Source organism: Globicephala melas, chromosome 19 (assembly GCF_963455315.2).
Source record: "Globicephala melas chromosome 19, mGloMel1.2, whole genome shotgun sequence".
Taxonomy (NCBI): domain Eukaryota; kingdom Metazoa; phylum Chordata; class Mammalia; order Artiodactyla; family Delphinidae; genus Globicephala; species Globicephala melas.
In genome coordinates, this window is record NC_083332.1 from 8619521 (window position 1) to 8636429 (window position 16909).

The window sequence follows — 16909 nt, forward strand, 5'->3', positions numbered from 1 at the left end:
GGAGGGTAGGGGCGGAAGGCGCTGGGGGGCACGCGGAGATACCTAAGAAGGAAGAAAAGGAGAGAGGAGCTCCTTGACCCCAGAGAGGAGCCACAGAGCGGGAGCAGGCGTTTAATTCACCGGGGCTCAGAGCCCTGGTCCCCACCCATCCCCCAGGTCCGGCCACGTGGGGGGCTGTTCCAGTCCTCAGTCCCCCTTCCGCTGCACCCTGGTGCCCAGGGGCCCCGGGTAGGGCAGGCCCAGCGCGGGGTAGAAGGCCTCGGGGAGGGTGGGGCCCGGGCCCAGCCTCTGCAGGTGCGGGTACACGAGGCCCAGTTCGGCAGGGCCGTAGCGGATGGTGCCAGGTGCGCACAGGCCCCGCACCACGGGGGGCAGGAAGCCAGTGTGCAGGAGGGAAGGTGGGGGGTCCCCAGGAGGCGCCAGGCCCCACGGCCCCACCAGGTCCTGCTTCAGGGCACCCGCCCGGATGACGGACGTGAACTCGGGCCTCGTTGGGGCCAGGTGGCCGGACGGCTTCTCATCCCCACTGTCCTCCGGGTCTTCAGTCTCCCCCCGGCCGGGCTCCACTTTGATGGGTTTGCCCCGGGGCTGGGGGGCCTTGTCCTCCTGCGGGGGGACGGCCTCCTTTCCTTCCACTGGTGGCTCTGGCTCTGCAAGAGGAAGATTCGGAAGGGCTCCGTGTGTGTGTGTCCCCAGCCCTCAGCCTTCCCATCTGTGGAATAGAGCGGCGCCCGTGGTCAAGACCCGTGGATCTCTGCTGGAGGGGTTTGGTCCCCTTAGGGGACACTTGGCAAAGTCTGGAGGCATTTTTGGTTGTCACAACTGGGAAGGAGGACACTCCTGGATTCTAGTGGGTAGAAGTCAGGGATGCTGCTAAAATGCCCTACAATGCATGGGACGGCCACCACCACAAAGCGTGACCATGCCCAGATGCCAGAGGCTCATGTCCGGACCCAGGCTGTCCTCTGGAAGGAAGTTCCATATCTGCCCTGGCCACCTATGGCCACCTATGGCCACCAAGCTCTTCAAACATGGCGAGTACAACTAAGGGAATGGAATTTTAATTTTAATCTTACTGTAAATAGCCACATGTGAAGCTACTGGCTTCCGCACCAGACAGCACAGGTCCCAGAGGCCACTCGGAGCCTCCCAGGGGCTGGGGTGGCAGGTGGGCTCACCTGTGGGTGCTGGCTCCGGGCTGGACGTGTCCTCATGGGCCACGCTGGCCGGAAGCTGGAAGGCGTCCAGAGGTATCTGGCCCCCCTCGGCTTGACTGGGACAAGACAGATGGAATTGGGAGCTCAAATCCCGGGCCACCCAGCCTCTGGTGAGGGGAGACTCCCTCCTGCCTGCCAGTCTTGTGAGTAGACTTCCCCTCCCGCTCTGAGTGTAGACACTGCCCCCCGCCCCCGCCCGAGGCACTTAGGACTCATCATTGGACCCCAAACTCCAAGTTGGCTTCTAGCCCAGCTTGGCCCCGTCTCCCGAGGCCAAACCTTTGCAGCCCGTGGCCGCCTGGATGTCACCACCTAAGTGTCCCCCGGGTACCTCATGCTCATCTGACCTCAGCATCTTTCTTCCAAACCTGCTGCTCCTCTCAGAGGCTCAGACCCAGGCCCCGCAAAGCCAGAGATGCCAGATGGCCGCCTCCCCTCCTCCACCTGTGCTGCCTGGCACTTCCCAGGACCTGCCCCTGGCCTCCCATCCCTGTCTTGTCCCACAGACCTCCCTCTACATGGCAGCCAGAGTGGTCTTTCCAAGAAGCAGATTTGACTCTGACTCTCTCCAGCCCTAAACCCTTCCATGGCTCCCCAGTGCCCCCACCACCATCCTAAGCTTCGTCTCTCGAGACTCTATACTCCAGCCCAGAGCACCCCCTGCAGTTCCTCAGATGGGTCCGGCTGTGACCCTGAGCCTTTGCCTGTGCTGTGCCCTCGGCCTGGAACGTCCTTCCCACCTCCAGCTTCTTTCCATCATCTGCCCTGCTCTGTGGCAGCCCTCCCCTGGTAAGAGCCTGCCATGGCTCCCCAGTGCCCCAGAAGCACCCTGGGCCTGAGGCCACTTCATATCTGCCTCTTTCTCCCTGGAAGCGCTTGTCACTCCGCCACCCACCCCTGGCCTCCTGCAAGCTCATTCCTTCTCCAGGCCTTTACTCTCACTGGACCCTGTCCCCCTTCATGTTTTCACCACCACTGCCCACATCTGTCCTTTTCTAGAAGCCCTCCCTGAAGAGCCCCCACCCGAAGGTGGGCAGAGCTGGCAGAATCTTCTGGAGGGAGTTCTGAGCTCCCCGTGGGAGAGGAGAGGGGCGCAACCCTCACCTGAGCACGTAGCTGACCCAGAGCACGTGGCGCTCTCCAGGGCTCTTCCCGCTCATGGCCACGGTGGCCACGGACTGTAGCCACACGAAGCCCCCGGCGCGCTGCAGCCAACGGTAGTAACCGGTCATCACCTGGCCCTTGTCCAGCACTGGGCCCAGCCCAGGGACCGGAGACACCGGAAGGGATGGGGTAGGGGCAGGATGAGGTGAGAGGGGCAGAGAGAGATAGGCAGTGGGAGAGAGGTGGACAGGGAGACGGGCAGAGAGAGAGCAACAGGGAAACAGGAAGGGTGAGACGGTGTGGAGAAGAGAAAGGCAAAGAACAGAGAGGGAGGCAGAGGGAGCCCGAGTCAGAAAGACGGAGCGGTAACCCGGCATCAAGGCCCCTGGATTTTGAAGGGTGGGTCAGAGCTACCCCACGGCTCCCCTTACTCCCCACGCCCCCATCCTCAGCCATTGCTCAGAGTCTCCTTGCTGCTCTTCCTGTGCTGAGTGGAGCCCCCAGAGGTGGCAGGAGGAGGGACTGTGACCAGCCCGGGAGAAGGACTTCCAGGGAGTGGGGCAGTGGGGGTGCTCAGGTCTGGGGTGAGGGGTCCTCACGGTCCAGGTGGCTTTGGCGGATCCTGGTTGCATCCTGTCCGTGGACAAACTGGTAGCAGCTGCGGCCCACTAGCTCCGAGGGCCCCAGGTCCATGTGGTCGCTGACTCTGAGGGCAGGGGGCAACAGAGAGGAGGGGAGAAGGGGTCCCAGACCATGGGGTGGGGAGAAAGATTCCAGGGTTGGCTCTGGAATCCCTCAGGGTCCAAACCCTGGCTCTGGAGTGCTCTGGGTCTCAGTTTTCCCCTCTGTAAAATGGGTGGGAGAATATTTAAAATAGTAGTTTCCCTCCTCGGGCAGCTATGGGCATTCAAGCAGACGGCACTCCTGGGTGTGGGGTGGCCTGGCCACTCCGGAGGCGCTCGGTGCTTGGAGACTCTTTCGCTATTTAATTTCCCCCCACTGCGTGGTGCGGGAGAGTGGATGAGAGAGATGAGAGGCCGGAGAGGCAGAGAGAAATAGGATCAGGGAAGGGCGGAGCTCTGCTGAAGGGAGGGCCTGGGTCTCTCGGAATCGAGCACAGCCCCGCCTCCATCCCAGAGGCCCCGCCCCAGGCCCCGCCCTAGCCCCCGCCTTCACTCCCTCTTCCAGTTCGCCCTCCGCGGCTTTCCCTCCTCCCGCGGCTCCCCAGGGCCCTGCCCCCACCCCCGCCCCCGAGCTCCTCTGACTTCCTGCCTACCCCCCTCTCCCGTGCGCCCCCATCCTCCCACCTCAGCCCCCAACCCCGGTACCTGCTCTCACAAGCAAGGATGGTGAGACCCAGGCTGAGTCGGAAGACGATCATGTGTCCGTGCAGTGGCAGCTCAGCCAGTGGGGCCGGGGGCAACGTGTGGCCAAGGGCCACAAGGCCCAGGGCGCGGGCCCGAAGGCGACCGGTCACATGGATGACCTGCAGGTGGCAGGCGCGATCGGAGGAGGGCAAGGCGGGGCCAGTGGGGCGGGAGGACCAGGGGGGCCCGTGGACAGAGCTGGCGTGAATACAGGCGCTCTCCTTGGGCCAGGGAGGGGACCCGGGAGTCAGAGGCTGGGGCGGAGAGCTCACACCCACCTTGTACCCTGAGGCCTTGACGTGCAGCCCCCTCTTGGTGAGGGTGGATTTCATGCGGATGAAGAAGGAGCGCTCCTGGACCCGGGAGGAGGGGAGCACCTCGATGGGGCTGGCCTCTGGGACGAAGAGTGAAGGAAGGTTATGGGGTCCTGAAGAGGACACACACGGGCCACCCCTGCCCTCTACAGAGCTATCCAGACACAGGGTCATGGCCACAGTCACACAGACGCACCTATTGGTTCTACAAGCCCACTGACATCCTACATCAACCTCCCCTCCCAGCAGCACCCAGCCTGGTCTTTCTAAAGCTCAGATCTGACCCCATCCCTCCTCTGCTCTGAACCTGCCATGGCTCCCTAGTACCCTTGGGGGAAAGCCCAGCTCCTTCTCACCATGGCCTAAAACTTTGGCAAGAACTGCCTCCTGCTGACATCATCTCTAGCCACAACCTCCAGGTCTCAGATCAGACATCTCCTCCAGGAAGTCCTCCCTGACCCCCAGGCTGGGTCAGCTGCCCCTCTGGGGTCTCCTACCCCAGCCCTGCCCACTCTGGGTCATCACTGTCTGGGGACAGGGTCAGTCTCCCCCACTGGACTGTGAGCCCCGGGAGGGTGGGGCTGGGGCTCTTGTCACCACTGTGTCCCCAGCCCTGCCCAACCGAGGGCTGAACACAGCGTGGGGGCTTGGGCTATAGCAACAAATAAGCCACACAAATACAGATTATTCTATAAACCCTGTGAAATTGTCTTATAAATATGCACACACCCAGATGACCCTGTGCCTCAAACTGAGGTGTAAATATAATCACGCTCCCTAACAGTCCCACACGTGTCACAAACATCTCCCCAAGCTTGCAAGCACTGCTGATAGCTCAGATGGTTTGGGTATTAAGCAAACTCCATATAAGAAAAGCCTATTTATGAGAAAGATAACCTCAGTCCCCCAATATCTCAGAGCTAAAAGGGTAATCTCCAACACCCTCCCCAAAATGGAGTGGAATTTTCCACTGGAGAGCAGAAGCACAGGCGCTGGAGTCAGACAAGCCTGGGCTGGAGTCCAGCTCAATCACTTACAGCTGACCTGGGACACAACCTCTCTATGCTGTGCCCCAGGTTCCTCCTCTATAAAATGGAGATAGTCATAGCTCCTGCTTTGTGGGCTTGTGGTTAGGATTTAATAAAATTATGTACTTAAAGGCAGGGCACGTGTAAATGCCCAATAAGCACACGTTGTTATTATTATTTACCAAAGCCTGGTTCCATCTGTCACCCACAGGCACCCACCTCCACTCTGCAGCCAGAGGGGTCTTTCTAAAGTTCAAATCTTGGGGATCCAGGCAATCTTAGGGAGCCACGTCTCGCTACCTCAATTTAGACTCTGATTCATTTTACAAAAACTTGCTTGCAAAACTCTAACAAGAGTGTTTCTGTATAAAGGAGACATAGTTGGATACATTGTACTCAGCATCCCCTAAGCTACCCTCAGGCCTCTTTCTTTGGGGATGCTGAGAATTACCGATCTCAGGGGTATCCGCAAGCGAGGAGGACGAGGACGAGGAGGAGGAAGAGGAGGGGACGGAGGGCGGGGTGGGGGGCCCGGGGGTCGGGGCCCGCAACCCCAGTTGCTCCAGCACCTCGGAGTGGTCCCCCGGATGAATGTAGTCGAAGAGGCTGCTGCCCGTCAGCTCCACCTGCCGGCGAAGGAGGGGAATGCAGGGGGCGGGTGAGGTGCGCGCGCAGTCACTCGCCCTCCTGTTCTGCCACAGGCTCACTCGCCAGCAAGCAGGTGTGTGTTTTTAGTAGAAAATAAATATATATATATTTAAACCATTTTAAAGGAGGATAAAAACTTAGGCGCTCCCCGTGCCCTCCCACTTCAAACCCAGAGATTATTAAGTATTTTCTGCCCCTGCCTACAGTATAAAGAAGCTGTGTATGTGGTTGGGATGGGGGTGTCGTAAGCCTTCATATACGCAGCTCTTGCTTACTCACTCACCCCCATACAGCAAACAACTGCGCCCTGAAATGACTCACAGGATGGAAATCAGGACACAAGCAGTGGAATGGCTTTCAAACTCTTTAAAGAGTTAGAACCTTTTAATTAGACTTTACATTCAATTCATCCCTCAAATCTCTCACAGTAGTGCCCTTACCTCCACACCTTCCCAGTCCCCGCACCCATCTTCTCCCTGCTGTGTTTCTGTCCCAGCGTCCTCACTGGTCTTCTGGCCTTCAGTCCCCACGTACATACCCCTCCCTAAGTTACTCCCCTGACCATGGCCCTCCTCCTCTCAGAAACCTCCCATGGGAGGTGGCGCAGTGGTTAAGAATCCGCCTGCCAATGCAGGGGATACGGGTTTGAGCCCTGGTCCTGGAAGATCCCACATGCCGTGGAGCAACTAAACCCGTGCGCCACAACTACTGAGCCTGTGCTCTAGAGCCCGCGAGCCACAACTACTGAGACCACAACTACAGAAGCCCATGCACCTACAGCCCATGCTCCACGACAAGTGAAGCCACCGCAATGAGAAGCCTGCGCACCGCAGCGAAGAGTAACCTGCTCACCACGACTAGAGAAAGCCCGCGCGCAGCTACGGAAAGCCAACGCAGCCAAAAATAAAAATAAAGTAAAATTTTTAAAAAAGAAAAGAAACCTCCCATGGCTCCCACTGCCCCTGGGCTTGGGGTCACATGCTTCCCTCTATCCCTCATTAAACACCCCCCCCACACACACACACACCAGCTTTGAGCCTTTCCCCCCACTCTTCCTCCCTCCCTTCCTCTTGTCCATATTCTCCCTTCAGGGTCTTCCTCCTCCAGGAACCTCCAACAACTCACGGAAGAGCTGCTCACGAAGGCCAAATACCAATGCACTGAATTTTCTAAATTTACCATTTGTCAAAATCTTTGTAACAATGATAAAAGTTGACAGCAATTTGTACTGATTGCATTGGCAAGGCCTAAGATGCTGCACAGAGACAAGACTCCAGGGCTGGGGGCTTTTGGCTTCTGTTTGCCCTCCTTTTACCTTTCAGCCACCAGCTGCAGGAGCTGGAACAGAAACAGTGGGTTGAAATAAAGGCAAAATGAAAACTAGTCAACTAAAATGCCACAGAAAATCTTCCAAGCTGGAAACCCCAAGTCCTTCCGGTACGAATTGCTGTAATCCTTTGAAAGTGTTAAGAATAAACAAGTTTTGGTAAATACGGTACAGTTGGCAACCCCTCATAGGCAAATTTAGATTTCTGCTATTTTGCTCTCTCCAAATCGACCTCTTACTTTAATAACCCTCCTCTGCCTGGGAGGAGGAGCCATGTTAGGTGCCATGTGGGGTTCCAAGGAACACACTTTGGGAACCAAAGATCCAGTCCTTTTTTTTTTTTTTTTCATGCTGGGATGGTGAGGTCAGGAGAGAGGAGGGCCGGCAAGGGAGATGGCAACTGAGCCAGTCCAGGCAGGCTGCTGCGGGCCCCTTACCTGTGAGAGACCCAGATAAATGGAGACTGTCTCTGAGATGTAGAGGAACTTCCCTTCCTGGTTCAAGGCAAACACGAAGCCGTCCAGGGACTAGAGTGGGGAGAGACGGGGTCGGGGAGAGGAGGGCCTGGCATCTGTAAGAGGTTCTGAAATCTGGATCTCGGCCTGGGATGGATTATTCTGGGGTAAGGCGCTTCAGTGGCCCTGGGGGGAGCAGGAGGGGGAGCCTGAGCATTCTGCCTCCCAGTTCTGGGGCTCCCCTACGGGACTGATGCTGGAGAAAAGGGTGCGGTTCTCCCGAGACGGCCACCAGGTGGCAGCAAGGAGCAGCAGGCAGGGAAGGGGCCTCACCTGCAGGATGTGTCCTCCCAGGTGCTGCTCGAAGACTTCGGAGACCAGCGCCACGGGGCCCCTGCGGCCTGGGGCTGGGGGAAGAGGGAGGGGTGAGGCCAGGGCCTGTTGGCCCTATGAAGAATCGAATAGGTGGTGTGAAATAAAGAAGCATGGGGGGCTTTCCTGGTGGCACAGTGGTTAAGAATCCGCCTGCCAATGCAGGGGACATGGGTTCGAGCTGCGGAGCAACTAAGCCCGTGTGCCACAACTACTGAGCCTGAGCTCTAGAGCCCGCGAGCCACAACTACTGAAGCCTGCGCCCCTAGAGCCTGTGCTCCGCAACAAGAGAAGCCACCGCAATGAGAAGCCCGTGCACCGCAACGAAGACCAGCCCCCCACTCGCCGCAACTGAAGAAAGCCCACGTGCAGCAACAAAGACCCAACGCAGCCAAAATATTTTATTTATTTATTTAAAATAAATAAATAAATAAATAAATGAAAGAAGAAGCATGGGGAAAGGCCTGTTGAAGGAGGAGGGGGTGTTTGAGCCCAGACCTGAAGGGTGAGAAGGAGGCAGATAGGAGACAGAAAAGGAGAGAGACAGAGAGACAGAGAAAGAGACATTGAGAGACAAAGACAGACAAATAGATGGACAGAGAGATATAAGGAAATAGAGAAAGGAATAAGGACGTTACAACTCAACAACAAAAGGATGAACAACGCAATTCAAAAATGCGCAAAGGATTTGAACAGATATTCTTCCAAAGAAGATGCACAAGTGGCCGATAAGCACATGAAAAGATGTTCAACATCATTAGTCATTAGCAAAATGCAAATCAAAACCACAGTGAGAGATCACTTCACACCCGCTAGGATGGTTCGAATTTTTTTTTTAAATAGAAAATAAGTGTTGGCGAGGATGTGGAGAAATTGGAACCCCCATGCATTGCTGGTGAGAATGTGCCACTCTGGAAAATAGTTTGGCAATTCCTCAATAAGTCAAACATAGAATTACCATATAACCCAGCAATTCCACTCCTAGGTATACACCCCAAAGAATTGAAAACAGGTGCTCTAACAAATACTTGTACATGAATGTTCATAGCAGCATTACTCCTAATAGCCAAAAGGTGGAAACAACCCAAATGTCCATTAACTGATGAATGGATAAATAAAATGTGCTATATTCATAGAATGGAAGATTATTCATCCATAAAAAGAAATGGAGTACCGATCCATGCTACGACGTGAATGAACTTTGAAAACATTATGCTAAGTGAAAGAAGCTGAACACAGAGGCTACACGGTGTAGGATTCAATTTATATGAAACGTTCAGAAGAGGCAAACCCAGAGATGGAAGGCAGATCAGTGGTTGCCAGGGGCTGGGGGAAGGGGTAGGAGGAATGGGGAGGGACTGCTAATGGGACAGGGTTTTTGGAAGGTGATGAAAATGTTTTGGAACTAGATAGAAGTGCTGGTTGCACAACATTGTGAACGTGCTAAGTGCCACCGAATTGCACACTGTAAAACGGTGAATTTCATGTTATATAAATTTTACCCCGATAAAATTTTTTTTAAAAGAGAGAGGGGTAGAGACATATATAGACACAGAGAAACTGAGACAGAGATAGGTAAAGACAGAGAGACATAAAGAGATGGAGGGACAGAGGGAAACAGATGTACAGAGACAGATACAGAGAAAGTGGCAGGAAGACAGAGACGGAGAAGTAGACAGAAAACAAAGACACAGGGCGACCCATCCCCCGCAGTGAGGAGCAGAGAGCTCCAGACATCCATGCTGGGCGTGGGCAGAGGCCCTGTGTTCCTGGACTCTGTTCCCACCCAGGATGCCCTCCCTGACCCTGCAGAGAACGACCCCCGCAAGGGGTCCCTGCCCAGATTGGGGAGCCAGTGACCTCGAGGGTCCCCAAGCACCTGGTTCCTGCAGGACCGAAGGTTCAGTTCTGGTGTTAAGCCCCAGGACTGTTCCTCCCTGGCTGTGTGCCCTGGGACCAGTGCCTTTACTTCTCTGTGCCTCAGTTTCCTCCTCTGTCAGGTGGGTTTGCTAACGAGCTGATCTCACAGGGGTGTTGAGCATTCAGTTGGCTTAGGGAACTGAAAGGGCCTACCAGGCGCCCGCATGCAGCAGGTGCTCTGAAACAGAGCTGGGATCAGTATTAATAGCGTGATTACTATTGTTATTTCCAGACCATCAAAACACCAGGCGGCGAAACGCCACCCCCTCCCCCCAATCAGGACGCAGCTCCCAAGCCCCGCCCCCAGCCCCTTAATGTTTGGTCTCGCCTCCTCTCCCAGGAGCACCCCCAGCATCCCCACGGCTGTTCACACCCTTTTTCCACCCCCGCCTGGAACTCCAGGAACAATAACGGGGGGTGTGTGTGATGGGGACCCCTCCCCCGAGATGCAGCGGGAACCAGCCGGGTGACAGGCGGGAACAATGCCGCCTGCTAATTGTCGCAATTTTCCCCTGTCATTTTTGCTAATTCCTTCATTTTCCCTCTCACAGGATCAGCCCAGGTCAGACTGAACGGCTGCAATTAACAGCCTTAATGGGCACGTCGGGAGGGGGGTGTGTATAGGGGGAGGGCTCAGCCACTTGCTGTTCCCTCATCCTTTCCCCGGCCTCTGTCCCCATCCCTGACTGATGTGTCTTATTACCCCCGGCCTCCCCCTGCCCCAAATCCACCAACTCCCTGACTCCTCTCTCTGTGTTTCCTCCTCTCTCCCACAAATACCTCAACTCCTGTGTCCGCCAGATTCAGCTGTGGGCCCTTCCCTACTCTTAGATCTGCCCCCTCCTCACATCCGGACCCCAACCATCATTCGCTCATTCAACAAACATTTCCTGAGTTTCTTATCAGAGCCTGCCTCTGCTGGAACAAAACTGTCCCAGCTGTCATCTTCCCCCACACACAGAGGTGGTGCTGAGGGGCCGAGGGGAGAAGCCAAGACTTCTCCCAGGGGTCCCCCTCCACCTCCCATTCTCAACTGCCCTGAGGGATTTGCTGCCCTGGGCTAGGGCAACTAATGAAGGGCTGGGACTTCATTAGCTTTGGAAGTCTGGGAGAGGGAGCTCCCTGCCATAATCAGAGTGCCTTGCTCCCTGGGAGCAGGCCTGAGGACTGGAGTGGGTGCATTTCTGGCTGTACTTTCCTCAGCTGCATCTGTGAAATGGGTCTAGGGCTGGAGCTGAATGGGTTCATGCATGCAAATGGCACACAGCCAGGTACACAACAGGTGAGTCCTGCACTATTCTTATCAGAATAAGCTCTACTTCAGGCACCTCTACCTTTTGGGGAGGCTTCCTTACCATCCACCTTGACCCTCGCTTTCTCCCACACCTTCACCCATATTCTGCAAGTCCTGAGGCTGGACCCTCACTGCATCACCCGAATCCGACCACCTCTCACCCCACTGCCCCCACCCTGGTCTAGCTGCCCCACCTCCCGCCTGGACGACTGCACTTGCCTCCTCACTGGGCTCCTAGCTTCTGCCCTCACATCCATCACCTCTGTAACTCCCATCTCACTCGGGGTAACAGCCAAAGTCCTCACCACGGCCTGAGAGGCCCTGCAGGACCTGGCCCCTGACCCGCTGACCACTTCCTGCCTCACTTACTCCTCTCTGGAGCCCCTGACCTCACAACTGTGACCTGCATGTAGCAAGCTGATTGCTGCCTGCCTCAGGGCCTTTGCACTTGCTGTTCCCTCTGCCTGGAAAACTCTCCTCCCAGCTTTTCTCCTAGCTTTTCTCCCTCACCTCCTTCCAGTCTCAGCTCAAAGGTCACTTAGAGAGGCCATGCCTGACCTGTGAGTTGTGATGTCCCCCCTCCTCCCCTCACACAGTTCTATAGTCACCCAAGAAATATTTAGTGACCCCTTACTGTGCCCCAGGCACTATTCTAGGCTCAGCACACAAAGTGCTGTAGGGGAGAAACACAATAAACAACAGAAATAAAAAATATATAGTATTAGATGATGATTAGTACTATGGAAAGAAATAAGGCAGGAAAGGAAGATAGGACATGCTGGGAGCAGGGAGTTGTCTTTTTTTTTTAAGCACCTACTATATGCCACATGCTATTCTCTCTCTCTCTTTTTTTAAAGTCTTTATTGAATTTGCCACAGTATTGCTTCTGTTTTATGTTTTGTTTTTTTGGCCCTGGGCATGTGGGATCTTAGCTCCCTGACCAGGGATCAAACCTGCACCCCCTACACTGGAGGGAGAAGTCTTAACCACTGGACCACCAGGGAAGTCCCAGGGTTGTCATTTTTAATAGAGTGGTCAGGGAAGGCTTGACTGAAAAGCTCACATTCTAAGGGAAGGGAGTTCCTGGTGGAAGCCCAGCAAGTGCAAAGGCCCTGAGGTGGGAACAGGCTTCTCTGAACAGCAAGGTGGCCCATGTGGGGGAGAGGGTTGAAGAGGCCAGAGGGGTGGAAAGGTGATATCAGGGAGGTGGGGGGCAAGGGACCTACCATGTCAGGTGTGTAGGCCCACCTTTGAGGGCAGGGACTTTGTCCTGTTCCCTGCTGTGTCCCCAGCACCTAGAACGGTGCCTGGCACAGGGAAGGTATTCATTGGGCATTTGTTGAATGAATGACAAACACTGATAGGAGATCAAGGCTGTCTCCTCCCCAGACTTAGAGCCCCCTGGCTAGACTTCAACATCTGTCATCCCATTTCACTCATGGTAGAGTAAGGCCCAGAGAGAGGCCGAGACCTGCAACATAGGACCCATCCCTGGAGACCCACAAGCATGCCAAGGATGGTGGTTGAGAAGGTGGGCTCTGGAGCCAGGCCACTTGAGTTTGAATCTCAGCTGGGCCCCTTCTCAGTTGTGTGACCTTGGGCAAAGAGCTTCACATCTCTGGGTCTCAGTTTTCCCCTTCTGTAAAATGGGAACATAGCATTGCCTCCCTCCGAAGATTTTTGAGAGGATTAGCAAGTGAATTTGGATGCAGCACTCAACACCGTGTCTGACTGGTATGTTACTGCTATTATTTTTGAGGAGAACGCGGGAGCCCCCTCCTTTACAGAGAGCTTGAGGCAGAATGCTTTGCTCTCTGACGGCAGCTAATTCACTGTCCTCAGTTTTCCCATCTGAACTATTGAAGCAGGTGCTTGGCCTCTTGTTGGGGTCCCGGGAGAGCAGGAAATGCTCCCAATTTCTTAATTTTGTGGGTACAGCGGGAGTCCACGCAGTTCCTCCCCCGCACACTGTCCTGCCCCTCCCCCTTCCCACGTACAGGCAGGGAGGTTGCTGAGGTCAGTGGTCTTGAATTAGCCATCCCGGCAAGCACGGAGGGGGGAGGCCGGACGCCGGTGAGGCTCTCTCAGCGTCTTCCCCCTTTCTCTCCCCGGGGCTTGGGGACAATAGACAAGATGTTTATCCCCCGCCGGCGCACATGTTGTTCGCGGTAATGACAGTAATCAGCGGCGCTAATGCCGCATTCTCTCCGCGCCAGTCAATTCGCCTAATTACCGCCTGGGAAGCCGGATTATTTAAATTTAAATGGTGATTTATTGCGAGTTTAATCAATGCTATTTTCTCTCCCCCCTCTCCCCTTAGACCAGGGCAGGAGGGGAATTGGAGCCCCTCCAACCCCACCTTAAGGACAACCCTTCGGAGGGGGGGGTGGAAGTAGCCGAGGGTGCCCTGTCCCTGTCACCTGCGACCTCAGATGAAGACGATTCTCTCTCTTCTCGTAATAGGAGTAAAGTAATAAAACATAAAATAGAAGTAATAACAATAACATAACACTTCTATATAATGAAGTCTGAATAATAATGAAAGTAGATATCTATCTATATATATATCTGTGTTTTACATATTCTATATTTTAACATATTATTGATTGCATTTCGTTATTGTGTCTTGGCCAGTAGGATGTCAGCCTGTCCAGGGCAGGCACTTTTATGCAGCTTGTTTTCTGCTGGATCTCCAGGGCTCAGAACTGTAGCAGGCACACAGTAGATGGTCAATAAACCTGCAGGTAACCATTGATAACAGTGCTTGCTAGACATTGATCGTTTACTCTGTGCCAGGTGTGTTTAGGGTCTTTACACATACACATATTACCTGGTAGATCTTCTTCTCTTCTCAGCCCTGCGGGTGGGGGTGGGGCTTCATCATGATTCCCATTTCACAAGTGAGGCACAGAGAGGTGAGGCGACCTGCCCAGGGTCACAACGGTGGGGAGTGGCTGAGTGGGGACAGGGACCCCCGTCTTTCTGAAGCTCGCCATCTTACCTGCCATATTATCCTGTCTCCCTCCCGCATCCCAAACTGGGAATTCAGACTCTAGAGGTTCCCTCTGGGGTCCCTCAGGTCTGAGTGCGGGAGTTTCTTGCCCATTAGTGGATAGGAGGCCCAGGCTGGGTCCCCCCGTCCCGCCCATGGCGCTGTGATAATAATGATTCATTTTCCCTGATAACAATAAGAGCATTAACTGGTTGTATGATCCAGTGTGGCCAGGCCCGTGATTAGGCCAGAATTCATGAAATCGTCCCTACCTGGTGAGCCCGTTTTAGAGATGAGTAAACTGAGGCTTGGACAGTTGAAGCCGCCTGATAGGAACACACAAAAGGTCTGACTCCAAATCCTGTACTCCCTCAGGATGCAGGAGCTGGGAGAGAGCTGGTGCGCACCCTCAGGTACCAGGTGCCCTGCACCGGGGGAGCGCGCCTGGACCACCCCCCCCACCCCCGCGCATGCGCACTCACCTAGGCCAACCTGCGGCCCCGCGGACCTCAACCCCCAGGGTGGCGCCCCGAGAGCGGCGAAGCGGCGCAGGCGGAGGTAGGTGACGCTGAGGCGCACGATGGACGCCTTGTCCAGCTGGCTGGAGATGGCTCCGGGCAGCGGGAGTAGCTTGGCCAGCTCGAAGAACTCCAGGTTCTCCTTTCCGCGCCGTGAGCGCGCCGCGTTACGGGACTTCTCCTTGCGCTGCGCCTGCAGGCTGGGCGGGCGGCGCGGAGGGGGCGTCAGCGGGGCCCGGGGACTCAGGGGTCTGGGGTTGGGGGACGAGCCTCGCCTCTTGGGGCCTCGGGAACGGGACGGGATGTTGAAAGTGGATTCAACACTCCCGAGGTGGGGCAGAGCCTGAGTGTGACTTCTACACCCGGCCGTGGAGCAGAACCTGGGGTGTAAATTCTGGGGGAAGGAGGAGGAAGAGGAGAGAGATAAGAATGTTGGGTAGGAATTCCGAGGAAGGGGGCTAGGAACAGAACGCCAGGTGTGTGGGGTGGGTGTTACAACACAACGGTTGAGCAACTCTGGGTAAGAAATTCTGGCCCGAGGGGGCGGGGCAGAAGGTGAGTGTGAATCCTCCCGGGACACCGCCTTGGGGGCGGGACCACAGCCCGAGGGGCGGAGCTTTGCTCACCAGGGTCCGGGCGGGGTCTTGACCACAAACCCCGGCAGAAAGTCCCAAGGGACGCTGCCGCCGCGACCTCCCCCGCACCTGACCTCGCCTCCACCGCCACTGCTGGGGTAGGGGGCCGCCATCTCCGCGGAGACCCGCTCAGGCGGGCTCAGAGCAGCCTGCGGAACTCGAGAGCCGCGTCTCCTGCAGCGGGAAGGAGCGGGAGGCAGCGCTCAGCGCCCGAGGGGACAGGTGGGGCACCTGCTAGGGAAACCGAGGTCCGCGTGGGGCGCAGGGTCCCAGCAAGGAGCTGCGGCTAGATGCTGCCTCAGTTTCCCCTCCCTGGGGGCCCCGCTACACAGTCCGCAGCTCTCACCGCGCCGGGCTCTGGGAGAAGCTCAGGACGAGGACGTGCCCCGCCGCCGCCTCCCCCGCGCCGCCCGCTAGAGCGCCCGCCTCACGCCCGCGCCGGGCCGGCTCCCGCATACCAATAGGCGCACGCGGCGCGCATACGGATCCGACCGGCCCGCGCGCTGCGTGCCAAGCATGCCCAAGCCGGGAGGGGGGCGGGCGCCTCGCCGGGGCCCGGGCGTGCCCGGCTGCAGCCCCCAGAGCCCTCTGCCCCGGGGAATCCGCCCCCAGAAGCCCATCCCAGGAGTCCGGTTCCTTGCATCTGCCGTGCGCCTATTTCCCGGGCTGGGCTAAGGAGGTAGGGGGGACAGAGGCCAGGGACCCCACCCTATGCTCTGCCCAAGGACCACCCCCAGCCCCTCGGGGGTGATGCCACGTGTCTGGGCAGCCAAATCTCCGCAACCACAACTTCCTCCCCGAAGGCCCGGACATGCGAGCCTCAACCCCAGATGCAGTGGCCAGAGCCTCAGCCCGAGGACGCCCCCAGGATGGACCAGACACTCGGGGCCCAAGTGTCCTAGTATCCAGATCCCCCAGAACAAGGAACATGTTGAATTCGGTCTTCATTCCTCCAGGACTAGGCATTCAGGTTCCACCCCCGCTCCCCATATCCACACCTCCCCCAAGCCTCCCCAACCAAGTGTCCCGATGCCCTAGACCTTGGCGTCCAGATCCCCCAGCCCCCTATTTCTCCAGGACCCAACATCTGTGCGCCCCCTCCCTCAGCCTCGGGATACAGGCGTTCCGATGCCCTAGCTCCAAGCACACTGGAGTTCCGGTCCCCTTTTCCTCCAGGACCCAGGAGTTCCCTGTCCTCTCATGCCAGCCCCCAGGCGTTCCCTACCCGCAGTACCCACAGCCTCGTTACCTGGCCACGGGTCAGGCTCCGGGCACGGCGTGGGGCCGGCCGGGCGGCGCAGCAGAGGAGCGGCCCCATAGACCCCGGGGCGGGCCGGGCTCGGCGAGTCGCGCGGGCTGTGGCGCTAGGCTCTCAGCGCCCACCGAGGCCTCGCAGACTTCGAGATGCGGGGACAGCGCTGGCGGGCGGGGGCGGGGCCTGCTGGAGCCCCGCCCACAGACTCTCCGCCCTTGGGTCCAGCCCAGCTCCAGCCACTCTGGCCTTTTCCGTGGTAGGGGTTTCCAAGCAAGGGAGTCCCGGGCTGCTCTGGTGTCCGAGTCCCCTCACCCCACCAGAACGAGAACGTCGAAGTCAGCTTTCCCACCCCGAGAGAACACCAGAGTCCGGGCACCATCTCTATACCCCACCGGGAGGGACTATCATCCCATCTTCCCCAAGAGAACCCGGCACCCCGGCAGCCCCTCGGGATAAGGCGGGC

The 16909-nt window shown here is 56.9% G+C and overlaps 1 protein-coding gene across 1 annotated transcript; it reads right to left on the reverse strand.

Moving 5' to 3' along the window:
* Positions 1–104: 104 nt before the first annotated feature.
* On the reverse strand, positions 105–16579 carry NPAS1 (neuronal PAS domain protein 1). Its single transcript, XM_030873817.2, has 12 exons — positions 16441–16579; positions 15183–15365; positions 14521–14756; positions 7794–7867; positions 7443–7532; positions 5482–5656; positions 3967–4082; positions 3650–3807; positions 2921–3027; positions 2322–2469; positions 1179–1273; positions 105–650 (listed from the first exon to the last, which is right to left on the reverse strand). The coding sequence occupies exons 2-12, from the start codon at positions 15302–15304 to the stop codon at positions 187–189; spliced, it is 1785 nt and encodes a 594-aa protein (XP_030729677.1). The 5' UTR covers positions 15305–15365; positions 16441–16579; the 3' UTR covers positions 105–186.
* Between the last annotated feature and the right edge of the window lie 330 nt (positions 16580–16909).

Coding starts and splice junctions, on each gene's coding strand:
- NPAS1 (XM_030873817.2), bottom strand. CDS start 15,304: ATGGCGGCCCCCTACCCCAGCAGTGGCGGTGGAGGCGAGGTCAGGTGC. Junction 7,533..7,793: donor TGGGAGGACACATCCTGCAG/GTGAGGCCCCTT, acceptor TCCCCACTCTAG/TCCCTGGACGGCTTCGTGTT. Junction 3,808..3,966: donor TCAAGGCCTCAGGGTACAAG/GTGGGTGTGAGC, acceptor TGCCACCTGCAG/GTCATCCATGTGACCGGTCG.